Source organism: Vulpes vulpes, chromosome 9 (assembly GCF_048418805.1).
Source record: "Vulpes vulpes isolate BD-2025 chromosome 9, VulVul3, whole genome shotgun sequence".
Lineage (NCBI taxonomy): Eukaryota > Metazoa > Chordata > Mammalia > Carnivora > Canidae > Vulpes > Vulpes vulpes.
This window is the reverse complement of record NC_132788.1, coordinates 332425-353315: the sequence shown is the minus strand read 5'-3', so window position 1 is coordinate 353315 and position 20891 is coordinate 332425. Positions and strand designations below refer to the sequence as shown.

Genomic DNA, 20891 nt, shown 5'->3' with positions numbered 1-20891 from the left:
GTGTGTTTCTACTCCAGCTCTTTCATTCCCTTCACACTAAAGAAGCGTAGAGATCAGGGCACCTGGGTGGCTCAGTCCATCAAGCATCTGCCTGCAGCTCGGGTCATGAACCCAGGGCCCTGGGGTAGAGCCCCCAGCTCAGTACGGAGTCTGCCTCTGCCACTCCCCTCCCCTTATGCCCTCCCCCCTCCTGTGTGCAGTCTCTCCCCCTAATAAATAAAAACATAAAATCTTAAAAAAAAAAAAAAAGCAGCAGCTTAGAAATCTTGCTTTTTGTCTGTGAAGATTTTGGTGTTCAGTTAGGCAGCTTCATACCAAAGGAAAAAAGTGTTAAGAATCAGTCCAGATTCGTTCCAGCTCTTAAAACTTATTTTTGAAGGGCACCTGGGTGGCTCAGTTGAGCATACATACAATTCTTGACCTCAGCTCAGGTCTTGATCTCAGGATGGTGAGTTCAAGCCCCCATTTGGGCTCAACTCTGGGCATGGAGCCTATTTAAAACAAACAAAACCAAACAAACAAAAAAAAAACACTTTATTTTTCAGCCAATAGATTTTTGTTTAACACCAAGTCAGGGACACCGGGGTGGCTCAGTGGTTGAATGTCTGCCTTCGGCCCAGGGCGTGACCCCAGGGTCCTGGGATCCAGTCCCAGTAGGGCTCCCTGCACGGAGCCTGCCCCTCCCTCTGCCTGTGTCTCTGCCTGTCTCTCTCTCTGTATATCTCTCATGAATAAATTAAAAATCTTAAAAAAAAAAAAAACTAAAACCTAAAAATAGTCATAAAAAAAAAAGGGACGCCTGGGTAGCTCAGTGGTTGAGAGCCTGCCTTAGCTCAGGGCGTGATCCCTTTCCAGGGATCAAGTCCCACATCGGGCTCCCTGTGAAGAGTCTGCTTCTCTCTCTGTCTCTCATGAATAAATAAAATCTTTTTTAAAAAAAACAACAACAACCAAGTCAGAAGACTGATGGTCTGAATTATTGACATCTGTTTATTGTTAAGGCAATTCCTTTAAAAACTTAGGGAGTAAAAGTAAAATGGAAACGTTTGTAAATATTGGTTCTGTCCAGAGTAATGTCTAACCAGTAATCTATGTTTATACTGCATTGAATTTGTCTGAAAATGATGTTCCTTGCATACACGTGGCGTCTATTTCATGTGGTTAGCCGGGAAAGATGGGATAACAGGATTTTAGGAGGTACTTAGCTTTGGGCCACCAGATAAAATTAACTAGTTGGAGTCAAGAGCGTATCTCGTTCCCTTCTACTTTCACCTTGAGCTGTCTTTCCCAGATTCACAGACTCCTAGAGTGAAGGGAATCTGACCGTCCTCTTCTCCTGTCATTTTGCAGAGCACACGCTGGGCCAGGAGTGGGGAGGTGAGAGCTGGAGCTAGATCCCAGCTGTGCCGCCTTCCAGCTTCTACCCCCAGGCTGCGGTCGCACGCTTCCTGGTTTCCCACAGGGCCTACGGTGTATCCCAGTTCGGGGGACACTTTGCTGCCAGTGTGGGCTGCCCTTCCAACACCAGAGCTCCTCGAGGTGGCTGACCGCCCTTCCTCGGGTTTGAGGGAGGTCCTCATCGGTCCTTGGGCTTCCCACAGGTGATGCCGCATCCCAGAGCACCTGCTGCAGCAACGAGTGCAAGTGAGCTCTACGGCACCCTCCTCCCCGGGCCTCCAGCGCCCAACGCGATTTCTGTGGTGCTCCGGCGTGTCGCCTTCCAGCAGAGCTGTGTCCTGGGGGAGGGGTGTGTTTGTGCGGCCAGCACGTGTGCGCATGGCTGTGGATGCCCTGCCTGCCCTCCGTCGGGCCCGCTCTTCCTTGTCAGCTCTGGGAGGCACTGCCTTATGGCACTAGTTCTGACGTTTTTGTCTTTAATTTCTTACGTTGATTGAATACTTCGTTGCCTGTTCCAAAAACCATCAGTCATGCTAGTTAGAGAATAAAAGGACCGTGCGGTCCTTGCCGTGCGGTGTGAAGAGGAGAGGCAGCCCAGGGCCAGGAGCCGGGTGACAACTCCATCTGACCCTCATTGTGAAGCTGCTGTGCGTCGTAGGTACAGTAGAAAAATGCAGCGAAAATAAGCATTGTGTTCTGCTTCCTTAGTCGGTCAGTATAAACATGTTTTATATTCCTCCTGAAAGAGGCAACTGAAAGTATTTCAGGGAAGGTGGGAGTCCTCTTGCACAGCAGCATCTTTAGGCCACTCCCTTTACTGCAGACTGAGCACTGTGCTTTTGTCTGGGGAGCCAGATTTTCCGGTGGAGAGGGAGGAGGCTTCGTGGCCAAGTCCAGGCTGGACTGGAGTCCTGGCTCTGTCACTTCTGAGTTATGTGTTCCGTGGCAGACTTTATTTTTTTAGTTGCCTTTATTTTTTAGAGCAGTGTGGAGTTTACAGCAAAGTCAAGGTGCAGGTCCAGAGATGTCCAGATGCCCCTGCCCCTCTTGTATACAGTCTCTCCCACTGCCAACACCACCACCATCCCCCCCCCCCCCAGAGTAGCACCTTTGTTACAACCTACATTGACCTATCATCCCCCAAAGCCTTCACTGGCTTTTGAGCTGAATTTTTTTCCGACTTCAAGATGGAAATATGTGACCAGGTAGTCTTAAAATTTTTTTATTCAGTGAGTTTAGGAACTGAGTTTGTAGTAGGTAGCACTAAATGTCAGTAGTGCAAATTGTATCCAGCTACAGAAATATTTTTAGGAATGAAGAGTGCAGAGCAAAGCACTTCATTCACACAGAGGGAAGATGGGAAAACAAGCTGGAGTCCCCTGTAGGGCCCTGATTCTTCACGGCACTGCTCCCCCCTGGATTTCTGGAGAGGTTCTCTGGCGGCAGGAGGAGCGAGCAGGGCCTAGCATCTACACGTAGGGCTCCCAGGACCGCAGAACAGCTCCTGTGTCGAGGGCTCTCAGTGGCTTTGCCATGTTTCTAGTCTGTCTTGCATACTCTTGGACTTATAATATTTACGTGTAAGCACACGAGGCAAAACGAATTTCTGTTAGGTCATAATTTACGTAAAACAGATTCATTCGGTGCATACGTTTTTCCTTTCATTTTGTCCCATGGCCAGCTCGAATAAGCAGCCAGGCTGCCGCGAATGACTGCTGAGTGAGTGGCCTCCTGTTTCTCCCGAAGAGCCCAGCTCTGCTGCTTGTTGTAAAGCACATTGGTAGACGCTGAGAGCAGGGCTAACTCTGTGGCATTGGGGTTCCGTGACAGTTTTCTATGAAGTTCCTTACTTACCTAGATTTCTTAAACTTAAAGCCAAGTACTTATTAACTGTGACGGATGCCACGTCACCATTGTGCAATAGCAAGTGGCTTTTCTTTGGAACATCAGCAGTAGGGGCCGTGGGGTCAGTTCCTCGATGAGCCTCCAGAGTCAGGGTGTCTCACAGCCCTGAGTCTCGGCTTCAGCCACCGTGAGGTCGCTGGACCTGATGACAGTCGCCAGGAGGTCCATTTGCTGCTGAGCACGCACGCCTCTCACGGACCAAGAGGTGGTTTTCATTTGTCTAGTATTTCTCTTATTCTTAGGAGAGAAACATACGTTAGAAGTACATTGTTCTAAATATGTTTATTATCAAATAAACACAGATTTAGAAAAACTGCACAAACCATATATACAGCTTAATGGATTATAAAGTGAACACAGTCTGGTCAATTGATAAAACCACGCCAGCCACGCCAGAGGGCCCTTCCCATTACCCCATCTCAGAGACAGAACCCCTCCCTCCCAGGGGGACCACTCCCCTGAGTTTTCTAGTCGGCGTCTCCTTGCGTGCTCTTAGAGCATGCACACCCACAGGTGGCCTCTGGGCGCTACGGGTGAGTTTTGCCCATTTTGTTTTAGAACTGTGTGCTTAGGACTTTCTTATAATGAGTAGAAGAGAAAGAACCTGAAGAAATTTTTTCAATCCAAAATTATTAAGAAAAAATCTGAATAAGAAAATACAGTGGAGTAAATAAGAGAAGTGACTTCTTAAAAGAGGTTTTGGTTGTGTGTATATATTTTCAGAATTGTAGCTTTACTTAAAGGGGAAGGATCACTTTGGTGCCCAGGGTAAGACATCCCATAGTTGGTTCAGAAGGTCTTGCTCCTGGTGCCTCGGTCTTGGGTAAACGCTGTGAGCAGACCAAGGACTCACGCTCACCTGCACGTTGGAGACACCTTACATGTGGGTCGTCTTCACTCACATCCCCTCACTTTTGCATTAACTATTCACATTTGTGAAATGGAAATGAAAAGTCTCATACTTCTCCTTCTCAGAACCTCATATATCCCAGGTTTAATATTAGTGGCATGAATATTAGCGAACTTTTAGTGTGTTCCGTTTTGTCTTGTGTTTATGTATCCATGAGAGAGAGAGAGAGAGAGAGGCAGAGACACAGGCAGAGGGAGAGGCAGCTCCCTGTGGGGAGTCTGATGTGGGACTCGATCCCGGGACTCTAGGATCACGCCCTGAGCTGAAGGCAGGCTCTAAACCACTGAGCCACCCGGGCATCCCTAAGGAAAATGTAACAGTAAAACACAGTGTGTCAAAAAAACAAATGTCAGATTTTTATTCAAGAAAGAATGGAACAAAAACTGTTTTATCTACCTGCCTTTGGTAAACCTTCTACTAATTTGTAGTAAATTTCATAAAGAATTAATCTCACTAATTTCCAATCCAGTCCCTTGTGTGCCAGCATAACAGCTGAGTCTTCTGGCCCTTTCATTTTTTTTTTTTTTTCACGCTTATTTTGATACCAAGAAGAACCATCTCATGAACTTTGTCTCTTTTTTTTAAAGATTTTATTTATTGGGAATCCCTGGGTGGCTCAGTGGTTTAGCGCCTGCCTTTGGCCCAGGGTGTGATCCTGGAGTCCTGGGATCAAGTCCCACGTCGGGCTCCCTGCGTGGAGCCTGCTTCTCCCTCTGCCTGTGTCTCTGTCTCTGTCTCTGTCTCTCTCTCTCTCTGTGACTCTCATGAATAAATATATGAAATCTTAAAAAAAAATTTTTATTTATTAGAGACTGAGAGAGAACTGAGGGAGCAGCAGACCCCCAGCTGAGCAGGGAGCCCGATGCAGGGCTCGATCCCAGGACCCTGAGGTCATGACCTGAGCCTAAGGCAGACGCTTGACCAACTGAGCCACCCAGGAGCCCCGAACCTTCTGTCTCTTGAATTAAGTTTAAAAGCTTCTCAGTCACCGCCACACAACCTGTGCTGTGTACTCAGAGCCTGCCCAGCAAGGACAAGCCGTCCCGGGATCGAGTCCCACGTCGGGCTCCCTGCAGGGAACTGCTTTGCGCTCTGCCTGTGTCTCTGCCTCTCTCTCTGTCTCTCTCCTGAATAAATAAATAAAATCATTAAAAAAAAAAATACAAATACACAGATTTAAGAAGGAAATTTGCCATAAATAGAAGATAACTATATTAATACAAAGAAAAGCGAGCCAGTATTACTGGCTCATCTTTCTTTGTTAAAAACAGTGACGTGATTAGCCCTGTTGAGCTTAGTGGCTTAAAACTAGAGACCTTTCCTGTGACCCCAGCATAAGGAGTGAAAAGGGCCTGATGCCTTGCTGGGCCGTTGGTGTTGTCATGCGTCCAGAGGGCAGTGGGTGGTGAGGGGAACAAGGACATGGTGAGGACAGGTAAGTGATGCTGGGGCAAGTGCCCTTCACACCAGGTGTGCAGGCCTCGTGTCACTGATGGCGCCTGTCCAACCTGGTAAGACACCACTGAAAAATCCAGGGAGTGCGAAGCCGGCCAAGAGCAGCCTGGCTGTCCTCACCTACTGTTCTCGGCATTTACCCCCACCCCCCGGCACAGGGGAGTGGGCTGCTGGACGCTGCCTGGTGTGTGTGGCACTTGCTCTGTGGCACCTGCTCCTCTTTGCTGAAATGTTCCATGTGGCACATAACCGCGTGTTGTCCGCGCAGTGACTCTCTGGGCTGGTGGAGGGAGGCTGTGCGGGGGACTCTGGGCAGCCGGACAAAGGGACAGGCCGCTGTTGGATCCGGTTTTGTGAGTTCGGTGAGGTGACGCACTGCTGGCTCGCAGAAGCACCAGGATATACGGTCTTCGGGAACAGTGCTTGGTACTTTAGGCCCCGCCAATCCGTGTATGAGGAGAAGGTAACCTTTCTTGACTCTCTGTTTTGATATAACCTCTAAGATTCGTAGAGGTTTTCTGTGAGTCTGATCATTCTTTTACATTGTTTAAATATCTAAATAACTATTGATCTCTGGGGTTTTTTTGTTTTGTTTTAAAGGACTCTTCCTTGTTAGCTGGTGAAGAATGGGGGAGATAGAAGGAACGTACAGAGTCCTGCAGACTCCAGGGACACGCTTGGGCGCCCAGACCCCGGCGGGGGTGAGCACCCTCGAGCCTGGGCAGGCTCTGTCGGGAGCAGCGACACGGGCGTCAGCCAGGATGCAGGAGAAGCACCTTCACATCCGGGTGAAGCTGCTGGACAACACTGTGGAAATCTTTGACGTCGAGGTAAGAAGTGTCACGTTCGAAAGAATATTTCCTTCTACTTTCTAAAAGTCCAGTATAACGCACCACATTCCATGCTGCTGATCAGACTTTGCCTATTTATCAAGCTGACCAAGGGTGGCTTTGGTAACCCTCAGACCCTTGGAAACAGTAAGTCTGCGTTTCTCCTTTTTTTTGGAAAGTGGGATTCTCCTGTTTCTCTTGTAAAATTCTGATATGGGGACACCTGGGTGGCTCTGTCAGTTCAGTGTTCGACTCTTGATTTCAGCTCAGGTCATGATCTCAGGGTTGTGGGATTGAGCCCCGGGTCAGCTCTGCGCTCAGCAGGGAATCTGCTTCTCTCCCTCTGTCTGTCCCCCGGACCCCAGGCCCCGCACATGTGCGCATGTACGTGTGTGCGCTCTCTTCTCTTTCTCAAATAAAATAAATCTTCTAAAAAAAATAATCTTTTTTGGGCAGCCCGGGTGGCTCAGCGGTTTAGCGCCTGCCTTGGGCTCAGGGCGTGATCCTGGAGTCCCTGGATCGAGTCCCACATCGGGCTCCCTACAGGGAGCCTGCTTCTCCCTCTGCCTGTGTCTCTGCCTCTCTCTCTGCATCTCTCTGTGTCTCTCATGGATAAATGAATAAAATCTTTAAAAAAAAATAATCTTTTTTAAAATTTAGAATAAAATTCTGATATAACATGGTCTTTCCATTCTTCTTCTGAGAGGTTGGCTGAATGCTGTAGAGCACAGACTGGGCCCACACGGCCTCTGCCCTATTGTACCTGGATGCCGGGGGGCAGTTAGCCTCTGTGTGTTAGCTCCTCATCTGAAGCGTCGGGGCGAATATAGTCTCCCCTTCTCAGGGTGGCCGCGGTCCTCAACGTGCAGGGGGCCCGGCACATATGCAAGCAGTGTTGCACAGTATTAGTGTAGGATTTGTTTTTCTGTATCAACAGTATTGACATATTTATATTGAAAATTCCGTAATAGATTGCACTGATAATGTTGGCAAAAAACAGTTAAATATAGCAAAAAAATGTAACAGTATGTAAGTGTATATATATTAAAGTAATGCTTTTTAGACCTACATAGTACTTTAGAAAACACTGATTTTTCCTAAATAGCATTAGAATGAGTGTGATTTTTTAAAAATTATTTATTTTATATGTAATTCATAGATATGTTCTCTTTTCTCTAATATTTTCATAGTGGTTGAAAGTAATATTTTTAAAGGTTTTTTCTGTTCTTAATGTCACAGGAAGGACAAGAGAATGAATTAAACTTTAGCAGGATGTTACGTTTATGTGTGCTTAGAGATACCTGTCAAGTCAGGATGCTACACAGAAAATGAGATGGTTGAGCTGGGGGCCAGGCTGAGAGGAGCCTATAGGAAGCCTCCTCTGGGCTCCAGGGGGCCTAATGGCAAATGCAGTGCGTGGGAGAAGGGAAGGGGGGGCAGGGGTGAGGGGGCTGGGGGTCAGGGCTGCCCTCCAGTCCTTGCCTGGGGCCCCGGGCACACCGTCCTCTCTCGCCTCTCTTGCTCGAGTGAACGTTTGATGCTAAGTACTAGTGCATAAATTCATCGTATCTGAACTCCGGGGACCCTGAATGCTTCTTTTAAGGTCTTATTTGAAGAGGAAATCAAATACCATCTCATCAGGGCAGTAGTAATCAGAACTGGTAGGACCTGTCTGTCCCAACTTCCCAAGTCATTCCTGTGGTGCCAGAGGCAGCCCTTGCCAGGAAGGTAGTCCAGAGCAGACAGCCTCTGCCCCGAGAGAGCCAGCAGTCGGCTGTTGGCTCACGGTGGCAGCAGCTCCCAGCTCTGCTCGGCGCTCGCTGGTGAGTCGCCTGCAGGAAACGGGTGAAAGGTCTGGGAGGTGAGCTGGGCTCCCAAATCTCTTCCAGCCAAATGCTCATGAGACTTTCCACCACGGAGCCATCCTTTGGTAAACACACCCACTACGGTCTAGGCTTGCAACAGGTTCAGAGTTCTCAAAAGAAAGAAAGAGAAGGAGGGGTGGGCGGGGAGAAAAGAACGGGAAAAACCGAACTACCGAGAGCTTGCTTTCAAAGCATCTTTTTCTTTATCCTGCTTACTAGTCTTTATGAGCTAACCCTGGGACCGAGAAAGAAGAAAGCTTGCATTCATTGTCGAGTCCTACATAAGGCGTAAGCCGCCTCCCACATACACACCATTACTGAGTGTCTGGGTCGCATCATGCATCAGGAACTCAGAAGTAGCATTTTGTAAAGGTTTTAACCTATTTAGAGATTCTCAGAATTGCAGTAAGTGGAGACGTGTGTCAGGGGGGAGGAATCTCCTTGGCCCTTCCAGGTCCTTCCGGCCGGACTAGGAATCGAACTGACATGAGACAGATTCACAGGAGAGAATCACACCTGGTGGCGGACCTACGGGGAATCCACCGACAGGGAAACTCCAAACGTGGTCGGGCAACAGGAGGCTCGTCTGAGCTCAGGAGAGGCGTTGAGTCTGGGACACGAAGGGGAGACAGACCACTAGGTGCGGGGGGAGGACAGGCCTGGGAACAGGGGCTGCCTGTGTGAAGGGAAGCGTCTCTGTTCATAGCTCCCTCCTGGGGCGGGCGGGCAGGTCACGGGGCAGTAAAGAGCGTTTCCTGAGTCTGCTGGGTTTTGATTGCTGTTAACTCAAAATGAGTTCATGCCCCAGTGGCCCACCTGGGGTGGCCTGTCTTGGCCTCTGTGTGGCTTCCGTTAACCACATGTAACCATCACGTTCCTTTCCGTGCGGCTGTGCTGTTTGGGTCGGCCTCGCAGGTCGCCGGAGATGAAAGCGCGTTGCGACCACATGCCTGAGTGGGTGGGCTGCTTTTTGACTTGTGTTACCCCCGACGCATACCTTTTAGGAAGAGTTAAAATTCAGTATATTTTTGTAAGTTAGTTGTGTTCGTCTTCCAAGCGCCCTGTTCTCTACAATCATATCAGTTGGTTTTGCTAAGTAACCACTAAAACCTGGTAGCTTAGAACGACAAATGTTGAATGCGTGTTGGGGTGTTGGCCTGGGAGCGTCTTCTGGTGCGGGCCGGCCTGAAGGGGCTTGGTGGTCTAGGATGGCTTGTCTTCCGTGCCTGGTACCCCGGCTGGCACCTCTTTCCGTGTGGAGTGTCTCCCTTCCAGGGAGCTAGCTCGGCCTTATCTGCACGGTAAGGAAAACCTTCTCAGGAGTGAAGGCTGTGCGGTGCCTGGAGGCTTGGTCGAGCATCGTAGCTCCCATCGTGTTTAACGGGTCGAAGCCAGCCGAGCTGCAGGCAAACCCAGATTCGGGAGCGGGGAGCAGCAAAGCTATCTTGATGGTGGGTGCCAAGCAACTTGTGGCCCTTTTTTAGTCTATGCAACGGCTGTTGCCAGTGGATCGGGAACGTAGTCTCTGGGAAGAGACTGTCTCTATGAAGCTCTGGTATCTCCTGTCAGTGGGCTGGTCTCCTTTGTCAGGCAACCTGCTATGTGAGGCCTGTCCCAGAGCAAGCCACCTGGCCTTCTCTGCAGGGACGTGCTTGCCCCATAGCCCTCCGAGAGGCTGGCCTAAGAAGGTGGGTTTGCTCTGCTTCTTTCTCCCCACTGTCTCCTGTGAGCCATGGCTCCAAAGATTTAAAGGATCTGGAGCCTTGTGGACCCTGGGGCCCCCGACTGATCCACCACCACTTGTCCCCTGACCTCTGGTAACTGAGCTGCCGTGAGCTCCCTCCTCAGTGAGTCCCACACAGAAGCAGCACCAGGTGAGCTGTCACACAAAGGAAGCTTGGGTTGCAGCCAGTAAGGGGATCGAGGGGAATACCTTGTCCCAACTCCCGAGCCAGGGTGGATGGGTTCCTTTTATGCAGGGTCAGGAGGACTATTCGGGAAGGGGAGCCTTGTCATTGTCTGTAGAGGCGTAAAGTCACGCATGTGCCTTAAGGAAACCTGCCGAAACGTAGTCGTCGTGTGTGATGTCTGTGCAGCTTGTGTCCTCCCAGGGCAGGGGTCTTAGTGTTATACGAGGTCACGGCGACTGTGCAGTCGCCTGTGCCTTGTGGTCCATCTGCACAGTGAGTCGGGGATGCAGCTCCTGCAGGTCCGGGTGGTTGGACCCCCAGAGCCCTTCCTCCGGGCCGAGGTTATTGCGGGGGGCAGGGAGGCCAGTTTCAGTGTCCGTCCTGGGATGCCGCACCTGCCGGGTCTTTGCCCGAGTTAAGAGACCAGCCGGAAAGAAGAGCTTCAGGAAGAATGTGGGAGGGAGGTCAGCGGGTGCATGCGGGTGGGCGGTCCAGGTCAGGTGCTGGGGTCTAACTGGTGACACTGGCTCTGCCACCCTCTGGCCTTTATATTTGAACGAAGAGGCGCAGGCCGTGGTCTGGTGGTGTTGGCTGATGTGGGATGGTGCACGCTCGTGGTGTGGGGTGGTGGGCGTGCAGAGCTCCGAGGCCACTGCCTGGGTCTCTGTGGGCAGCACAGAAGGCGAGTCTTGGTGAAGACCCTCCCGTCCCAGAGCTTGCCCGTGGTCTCTCTCCTAGAAGGCAAGTTCCAGGAGACCAGGCTTTGTCGGATGCCCTGCTGACTCAGCGGTGTTTGGACCAGCTCCTGGCTCGGTAAATATGTGTCGAATGAAGGAAAGCAAAAGGTGGATTGGGGTATCACCCTTTCTTTAAGACTCTTTTGAATTTGTCCCTTGTCTCAGTTTCCTGATCTCAGATGGGAGTGTGTGGCTCCGTCTGCTTGGGGGTTGGGCGTTCCACCGATCTGACGGTCTGACGGTCTGCTTACTTGGCTGGTTTTTTACCGAAGTCCTGGGCAGTCGTGTCCGTGACCTTGCAGGGTTGACGCACTCATCCAGCCTGGCCAAACACTGGCGTCTGCGTGCACATAGTTCAGGTCACTGTCGGGTAGAATCCCTGGTTGGTACTGAGGGACCTTCTTAACCTAGGGAAGAGTAGGACATTTAGTTATTTTTGAAATGCTTACATTTTGCTTCAGTGAAAATACAGAGCAGCTCAGCCTGAAGACCTCCCTGCCGGTGCCCACGCCTCTTTCCGTGCAGTGTGTTGGTTCATGTTAGTCTTCAACAAGTAAGACAGCCTTGGCCTCCGCATTAGATTTTCCTCAGATCGGTGAGCTGCAAGTCCCCAGTTTTATTTCTATAGCCCGTCTCCCAGAGTCTGACATCGGTGAGACCGCCACGATAATGGCAGTATTTCCAGTGCTAAAACTGTGCTAAATCTGCCAAACAGGAGCTGGGGGGGCGGGGGGTCCCCTGGATGTGGGAGGATTTCGTTTCAGCTCCTGCCTTCTAAGACTGGATCACACAACCTTGTCTCATTCTTGCTGCCCATGAGTCAGGAGAGCTTAAAGCCAGAAGCAGGGGTCTGCTCTTTTCCAAACAAAATTTAATAGTGTTTAAAGTGTTACTAAAGTTGAGCTGAAACTTTTTAGCAGTCTTCTCGAGGGTGTTTGAGATAAAAATTTGACCTCAAGATGAAGTCCGCATACCGTACAATTCACCCATCTGAAGTGTACACCTCTGCGAGTTTTCATTCGTGCACGGACAGCAGTTTGAACCCATCTTCGTTGCCTTGAAAAGAAACATGGGGCGCCTAGCTGGCTCCGTTGGTAGAGTGTGCACCTCTTTTTTTTTTTAGGATTTATTTACTCAAGAGGGAGCATGTGAGAGCGTGTGTAAGCACACACGGGGGAAGGGGGAGAGGGAGAGTCTTAAGCAGACTCCTCGCTGAGCGTGGAGCCCAAAGCAGGGCTCCATCCCGTGACCCAATATCATGGTGAGTCAAAATCAAGAGTCGGATGGATGCTGGGTGCCTGGGTGGCTCCATCAGTTGGGTGTCCAACTCTTGGTTTGGCTCAGGCCATGATGTCAGGGTCCTGGGATGGAGCTGAGCCCCGTGTGGGCAGGGACCCTGCTTCAGGATTCTCTTCCAGTGCCCCTGCCCCGTTGTGTGTGCGTGTGTGCGCACGTGCATGCGTGCATGTCGAGAGTCGGACGCTTGACCGGCTGAGCCACGCAGGCACCCCAAGCAGGCCACTCTTGATTTCTGGGTCATGTGATCGAGCCCTGCGTCGGGCTCCCCGCTGGGCCCTCTCCCTCTGCCTAGCCCCCACCACGCCTCCCCCTTCCTCTCTGAGAAAGAAAAAGAAGGAAACCTCTTAGCCTTCAGCTGTCCCACCCTGCCCCGTCCCGTCCCTCTCAGCAGTAAGCAGCAGCAGTGTACTCTGCCTCCGTAGGTCACGCCGCTCTGGACATTTCTCATGGGGGGAGGGGGTGGTATGTGGTCTTGTACGACCGGCTTCTTTCCCCGAGCATCACGACTTAGAGGTTGATCCCTGTTGCGGAGTGCATCAGGGCCGCCTTCGTTTTTGTGCCTCAGTAGCACTCGGGTGTGTGGATGAGCCGCAGGTTGTTTATCCGCTCACCAGCTGGTGGGCTCTGCACCTCTTGGCCGTTGGGAATAACACGGCTGTGAGCCTTCACATGCAAGGGTCTGTATGGACGTGTGTCGGTGGCTCTCGAGTGTAAACCTAGGAGTGGAATCGCTGGGCCATGTGGTCACCATGCTCAATTTTGGGGGGACCCGCCAGACAGTTTTTCCAAAGCAGCGGGCTGCGGATCCCACCTCTGTGCCTGAGGGCTCCGTTCTGCCCACGTTCTCACCTACGGTTGTATTACCTGCTTTCTAATTCTCCTTGGCCTGGTGGGCATGAGGCGGTAGCTCATTATGGCTTGAGTGAGATTCTGAGTTCTGTTTAGTGGCTAGAAAACCATTTTGAGCCAATCAGAATTGGACCAGTAAGTGGTCATCTAGGGCAGTTCCTCGGGTAGGTTGTGAGTAGGGACGAAGTAGCCCCGTCGCACAGCCCGGTACACCTACGGGACGAACCTCTGCGTCCCGGGGTCGCGGGGACCACGGAGGAAACACAGCCGAGGACCGGCCACAGTGCACCTGACGGCATGACGCTGGCCCAGAGCAGAAGCTCAACGTTTCCTGGAGTCTCCATGTAAATTTATTGAACTAGGAACTTTTATTGACATTGCATTTTGTTTAAAGATTTTATTTATCTATTTAAGAGACGGAGCACAGGTAGGGGGAGCGGCAGACAGAGGGAGAAGTAGGCTCCCTGCTAAGGGGAGGGGGCCCGACGCAGGGCTCAGTCCCAGGACCCCGGGATCGTGACCTGAGCTGAAGGCAGACGCTTCACCGACGGAGCCGCAGGCGCCCTGACACCGACACCAGTTTTATTTATTTATTTATTTATTTAAATTTTTTTTAATTTTTATTTATTTATGATAGTCACACACACACACACACACACACACACACACAGAGAGAGAGAGAGAGAGAGGCAGAGACACAGGCAGAGGGAGAAGCAGGCTCCATGCAGGGAGCCCGACGTGGGATTTGATCCCGGGTCTCCAGGATCGCGCCCTGGGCCAAAGGCAGGCGCCAAACCGCTGCGCCACCCAGGGGTCCCCGACACCAGTTTTAAATCCGTTATTTCTCTCCTTTGTAAGAAACCGCTCCCAGTATCTTCGATTACTCTCGTGCATATGAATCATGCGCCGCCACCAACTTACACTTAGCAGGACTTCGTAAGATAGTGAGGTGAGCTTCACCTTGGGGTTCTCTGTATTGACGACTAAGGAAATTAAAATACTTTTTGTGTAGAAGAGCATTTGTCTAATGGTGCAAGGAAGGGAGAGAGGCCCGCGTGGTGGAGGATGGGGGGCCGCTGCCGCGGCTTCAGTAGCGTCTCATTTAAGTGACATTTTACATTTATCGATGGGAGTTTTAGCTACCCATAGGCCAGTGGCCGGTTTTCTGATCTAGTAAAGTCTTGATTTGTTTTCAGTTGATCGAATGAATTTTGTGGTCTTGAAAATAGAAATCTGGCCTCAGCTCTAGAAAGTCTTTTTTTTTTTTTTTTTTTTTTCTGAACCATAAAAGAAACCATCTGGAAGCCATGTGTCAGCTTGTCTTGTCCTGTGTGCAAAGTCACGGAGTGGAAATGTCTGCAGCTCCGTGCCGTGGTAAGCGCGGAAAGCGTGTGCGCGTTATCCCTGGTGCAGTGAGGTCTGCTCGATTTCTGGAACAGAGAGACCCGTAGTAATTGATGGTTCACCACCAGGTTTAAGAACTAATGTGAATTAGCTTTTCTATTATCCGGAAGCTAATAATGTGGAAGAGATGATATTTAGTGATTAACAGCAGTCTGGGATGTAGGCTGGGTGTGCGAGCCCTCACCCATGGAACACCCTGTGCCTTTGCTGGCAAGTGGGGGGGGGTGAAGTTTTTCTTGATTATCCAGCTGTTTGCTCACATTCCCCTTTTTATCGTACTTAGGATTTGGGGAGTGGGCTTGTTTTTTGTTTTTAAGAATTGGAAAAGCTTTAGTTAAATATGGGACACGTGGGAGGACAAAGTCTCAGTCATGAAGTTCCATGCTAGTTGCTATTCTAGTAAAAACTTAATGTTTTCCTTCTGGCCAGGAAGAAATAGTCAAAATTCCAGAAAGTATCATAGCCAGATGTTTGTCATTGCTCCCACATGAACATCCTAAATATGGCAAATAAACCGCCTCAGGACTTATTTTGGTCTGATCTCAGAAGAAAAGTTAGTAATTCGGCATCTGAACTTGAGGATAATACAGGCTTTATACGGAAGCTCTCCCTATGTCTAGCGTACGCAGCTATTACGTGGCCGTCTGCGCGCGCGGGGCCTGTCATTTCGTCCGAGGAGGCTGGCGTGCTGCTTTGCCCCGGTGCGCAGGCGTGTGGCAGGTGGCACCGGGCAGGGGTGCGGCTCAGAGCCCCGGCGCAGGCTTCCCCAGCCAGCCCAGCACGCACAGCGCGCCGGCAGCGGGCCGGTCTCTGGCGAGGTCCTCCTGACCGTCGTACCCGAGAGCCACCGGGGTCCTGGGGCGGCCGCGGACATGGGCCAGCCGGACGTGGGGTGCCGCTTTGAGGGCCCCGCATGGCGGCTCTTGGCTTGCTCTCCTGTGATCGTGGAGCCCGGCAGGGAGTGGGGATGCAGGGATGGCGCGAGCCCCGGGTGCGCCGTGAGCCCGCCCTCTCTTCTCACCCCGCGGATGCTCCCGTTCCTACCTGGAGGAGCTGGGTCCTGGTGGGCTTTGTTCCCGGGAGGCCGCGGAGCTGAGCTTAGACCGGATTTACCGACTTGGCCCGTGACCCCGGCTCCCACAGTGGCTGGCCCCTCGGGGTGCTGCTTGCCTGCGGAGCTCGTCTTTGGGGCCCCAAGCCCCGCATGCTCGCTCTCCTTTCCACAGCGGCCCCATCTCTGCCCCTAAAGAATCACCACGTGGGGCCAGTTAGGACCAAGTTTTAAATCTCAGCCCTTAGCTGCTTGATGGCATGTGAAGTGCCGTGGGGCCTGGGAACGGCTTTGGTCAGGTGCCCCATCGGGACTGTGGGACGACGCACCTGTGGGTGGCAGGTGAAGCCAGGCGTCCTCTGTGGGCCTTTCCTCAGCTGCCCGGCACACACCCTGGTCCTCGTGGCCCTGGCTCGTTCCAGTGCTTTCTGAATGTACTAGAATCCGCTCTCGGTCCATTGGTGAACGCCGAGGCCGCTGTATGTGTCGTGGGCACACGTGTGGGTTTCTCCGGGGTGTTCCTGGAGTGGATTCTGGGCGTGAGATGCACCATCGTAGCCCAGCCGGGCCCACGCAGGACTGCCCTGCCAGCTGGCCATACCGTCGTATGTTCCCTCCTTCCACGCGGTGCCCTCCCGGAGCGTTTGCCTCTCTGTCCTCCTGTCCAGCCGTCCCCTGGGCTTCTGCGGCCTTTGGCCTTTCTGCCGTCTCCTCACCTCGCCCTTGTACAGGCGCTGCTGCCTGTGCGGGGCCTGTCATGGGGCCTGGCCGACTGCTGCCACCGGCTGGGCCATCACAGTCCTCCCTTCTGCTGCTGCTCCAGCCTCTGGGGCCTTCCACGCCCGGCTGCAGACTCGGGCGCCAGGGCGCCTGCCAGACGTGCTGTGTCCTCGAGCAGGTCCTTGGAGAAGAGCTGGTGCATCCTGGAATCTGCCCCGCCCACCGCCACTCCCGTCAGCGCCTTTGTGGACCCTGTTTCCCTGGCCCTGCTCTTCCGTTCATTCGTTAGTTCGTCGTCCTTGGCCAAGACAGATGACCCCCGTCTGAGCTTCACTTTTCTGGAGCGTTTCTGGGTCACAGCAGCCGCACGTTAGCAGTGGGAGGAACGGGGTCTAGGTGATGGGTCCCTCCCATCATAGAAAGCAGCCGGTCCTCCAGGAAAGTAGCTGGAGGACTGTGATTCTCTCTCTCCAAAGAGACTATTCGGCTTTGTCGGGTTTTTTTGTTTGTTTTAGTTTATTTCTTTCTTGTACTGATCTCTGTGCCCAGCGTGGGGCTTAAACGCAGGATCCCAAGTTCAAGAGCCACACACTTCCGATGGAGCCAGCCGGGCGCCCCTGCGCTTTCACTTCCGCAGTGTGCGTAGCTGTGCTGTCGTCCCCACCGCGACGCGTTCACAGGGCGGCGCCTGGTGGGCAGCGCGTCGGCGCCCGCGGTGAAGCTGCGCCCTCCCCTGGCCCCTCCGCGGACCACGGCCCGCTCTCCGCTCGCCGCGCTCTCCCTGGGCGTTGCTGCGCTGCCACGTGATTGAGTTCCCGTTATACACATAGGGTTGGAAACAGAATAGGGTTTACTTGTTGCAGAAAAATGGAAAAACTTACATGGCCCACGACCGAGGATAACTGCCCAGAGGGAACAGCCATTCACATTTTTCTGAATATCCTGCTTTTCCCTTTTATCTACCATGTATGCTAAGTAAAATTGGAACCAGACTTACATGCATACTTATAATTTATTTTTAAGCTTAACACATTATGAACATTTTTCTATGTAATTCCTTTTTAATTTTTGTTTATTTATTTTTTAAAAGATTTGTTTATTTATGATAGACCTAGAGAGAGAGAGAGAGAGAGAGAGAGGCAGAGACACAGGCAGAGGGAGAAGCAGGCTCCATGCGGGGAGCCCGACGGGGGACTCGATCCTGGGACCCCGGGGCCACACCCTGGGCCACAGGCAGGCGCTAAACCGCTGCGCCACCCAGGGACCCCCCTGTAATTCCTTTTTTAAAAGTTTTTAATGGCTGCACAATTTTGTACTTTCAGTTTCTCTGTAATCTTTATACACATTCTTGATTGTGTCCTTCAGATAAATACGTACAAGCGGCAGTGCCGCGTCCGAGGGTGATGTGTGGCCTTTGAGGCCTGTGCCTGGTGTGGAGGAGCCGCTCCTGCAGGCCCGGGCACACCCGGGCACACCCACTCTGTCAGCCGAGCGGCCGTGGCGCTGCTCCCCTCTGTCGGCTCCTCACGTATGGTTCTTAGTGAAACCTCCACCTTCGCAGGCAGGAGCTTAGGCTTTTTACAGTTTTCTTAGACTTGTTGCTCCTTGTTTTGTGGGTTTGGGGAGGTTTTTCTGCTGTTTGGTCCCCAGCATGTTTTGTTTATTGTGGTGAGACACGCCCGACGGGAAGCGCAGCCTCTTCGCCACCTTCCCCACGTGGCTCAGGCGCGGAAATGGGCTCGCGCGTCGCCTCCTCCGTGGCTCCCTTCGTCCCTCGGGCTGCAGCTCGGCCCGTGACACGCGGAGGCCCCAGCCCCGGCGCCCACCGCCTGCAGGGCCGCCCGCGCCGCGGACCACAGCCCGGCCCCCCAGCGGGACCCTGCACGGTCGTGCCCGGGGCCTGGGTCCGCACGGAGCGTCGCGGCCACGGGGCTCGCGGCAGGGGTCCCGCTTGGCTTCCTGTGCGAGGCCGAGCCAGGTCCACGCCATGGCCCGACCACGGCCCGCTCGCCCGTTCCTCTGCCAGCGAGCTCGGGGTGTTCCCACCCGTGAGCCGTGGGGTGACGGCGCCCTGACCACGGGGCGAGTGTGTCGTGCGGACGCCACCTCCGCTTCCCCTGCTGGGGTGGCCCTGCTGGGTCACGTGGCAGCTCTACTGTTAATTTTTGCGGCTTCCCCGGCCGATTTCCCCCGTGCGCAGCCGACACCGCGTTCCGACCACGAGTGCCGAGGGCTCCGGGTCTCCCGCAGCCTCTCCCGACGCGACTTGTCCCTTCGTGACAGCCGCCGCGCCGATGGCCGTGGGGCGGCACCTCCCTGTGGTTCTCGGCCGCGTTGGCCTCACGATCCGATCCGTGCTGCCGGCGTCTGCGTGTCCGGGCCACTCGTGATCTTGTGTGGGGAAGCGTCTGTTCAGGTCCTCGGCCCACTTTTAAATCGGGTTGTTTGGGGTTTTGTTGCTGAGTTTCAAGGGTTCCATAGGCTCTGGGTATTCGCCCCGACCGGGTGTAGGGTCTACGAATATGCTCCGTCGTGTTTGAAGTGAAAAAAGAAAGAGGGAAGTGACAGGGCGTGTGCTGGGGCTCCACAGAAGGTCGTGGCCCCGGCCAGGAAAGGGCAGGAAAGTTATGGGAGCGACGCGTAGGATGCGCAGCCCCGGGGGCGGGCTGGGGCCGTGGCTCTGGGCCGTACGCACTGGCCTGGGTCGGGTGCCCCAGGGAGTCCTGGGCCTCTGCGGCAGCACTTTGGGAGCTCCGAGCGCAGGTGAGCGGGGCGGGCCGTGCTCGTCCTCCCCGTGGTCCCCGTCCTCCCCATCCTCCCCGTCCTCCCTGTGCTCTCCGTCCTCCCCGTGCCCCCGTCCTCCCCGTCCTCCCCGTCCTCCTCGTCCTCCCCGTGCCCCCCCCGTCCTCCCCGTCCTCCTCATCCTCCCTGTCCTCCTCGTCCTCCCCGTGCCCCCCATCCTCCCCGTCCTCCTCGTCCTCCTCATCCTCCCCGTGCCCCCCCGTGCTCCCCGTCCTCCTCGTCCTCCCCGTCCTCGTCCTACCCGTGCCCCCCCGTGCTCCTCGTCCTCCCCGTACCCCCCCATCCCCCCCGTCCTCCCCGTGCTCCCTGTCCTCCTCATCCTCCCTGTCCTCCTCGTCCTCCCCGTGCCCCCCGTCCTCCCCGTCCTCCTCGTCCTCCTCATCCTCCCTGTGCCCCCCTGTGCTCCCCGTCCTCCCCGTCCTCGTCCTCCCCGTGCCCCCCCGTGCTCCTCGTCCTCCCCGTGCCTCCCCTGTCCTCCCCGTCCTCCTCGTCCTCCCCATGCCCCCCGTCCTCCCCGTCCTCTCCATGCTCCCCGTCCTCCTCGTCCTCCCCGTGCCCCCCCATCCCCCCCGTCCTCCCCGTGCTCCCCGTCCTCCCATCCTCTCCGTGCTCCCCATCCTCCCCGTCCTCCCCGTCCCCCCTGTGGGCGCCCGGCAGGAGGCAAGGTCCCCCAGGCGGCTCGGGGCTGGGCGACCGGTTGGGGGAGCGCAGAGCGAGGCCGCAGGGGCGGCGGGAGGGAGTCACCGCCCGGCTGGACCCGAAGCTGGAGCCGGTGGGATTGGCCGTGCGCAAAAGACATGCTCTGGGAACCGGAGAGCCGGGTGCTGCGCCGGGGCGGGCCTCAGCACGTGCCGAGCGGACAGGGCTACCTCTCCTGCCCGGGCTGGAGGCCGCGGCCCTCCACGGCGCTGGCGCTGCGCCTCCGCTGCCCTGATTCTGGGGTCCTGGCGCACGGCGAAGCGCGAGTGTCCAGGTGTCACACGCTGGCCAGGGAGACAGCTCTTTGCATCATCCTCAGTCCTTGGTGCCTGGGCGGCAGTAATTATGGGCTTTTATTTTTAGAGACTTTGACTAGTCGTTAAAGAAAAACATGAAAACATCTGTTAGTGCTTCCAAACCGCTGTTATTGGAATGTTCTGGAATTTTCTTGTGCACACATCTTATGCTTTTATGTGTATAATGTTATAGTTTATATAACACAGCTTCATTTTGCCACAGTGGCAGAGAGGATCCCAGCCCGTACTTAAGGGCTTTTTCTGATGACACTGAAAAAAAGAGATATTTTATTTTCTTCTTCAATCCACAATCTTTTTTTTTTTTTTTTATAATTTTTTAATAGGATGTGGGCTTTATTTTTTTTTAATGTTTTTTTTTTTAATTTATTTATGATAGTCACACACACAGAGAAAGAGTGGCAGAGACATAGGCAGAGGGAGAAGCAGGCTCCATGCAGGGAGCCCGACGTGGGATTCGATCCCGGGTCTCCATGATCGCGCCCTGAGCCAAAGGCAGGCGCTAAACCGCTGCGCCACCCAGGGATCCCTAATCCACAATCTTAAACACCTGCCTGGAGCTAAGAACCTTCTCGAAAGCTTCAGTTTAGCCTTCTAAAAAATAAGTTCATTTGATGACTCAAAAATATGTTTTCTAAAATAAATCACATGTTCCTAATTATGAAAAATACTTTTTTTAACATTCTGTATTAAAATATTCATGATATTTCTTAATATCTTCATAATTTTACTTTTTGGATTTG

At 53.3% G+C, this 20891-nt stretch overlaps 1 protein-coding gene across 5 annotated transcripts in view; it reads left to right on the top strand.

Moving 5' to 3' along the window:
• FARP2 (FERM, ARH/RhoGEF and pleckstrin domain protein 2) overlaps positions 1-20891 on the top strand; it is a 96373-nt gene that overhangs the window by 6868 nt on the left and 68614 nt on the right. For all 5 annotated transcript variants that reach the window (XM_072718913.1, XM_072718912.1, XM_072718914.1 and 2 more), the window contains one exon: positions 6269-6498. In XM_072718913.1, the coding sequence (XP_072575014.1) occupies positions 6295-6498 (204 nt within the window). In that variant the 5' untranslated portion in view covers positions 6269-6294. The remainder of the gene's footprint in view (positions 1-6268; positions 6499-20891) is intronic.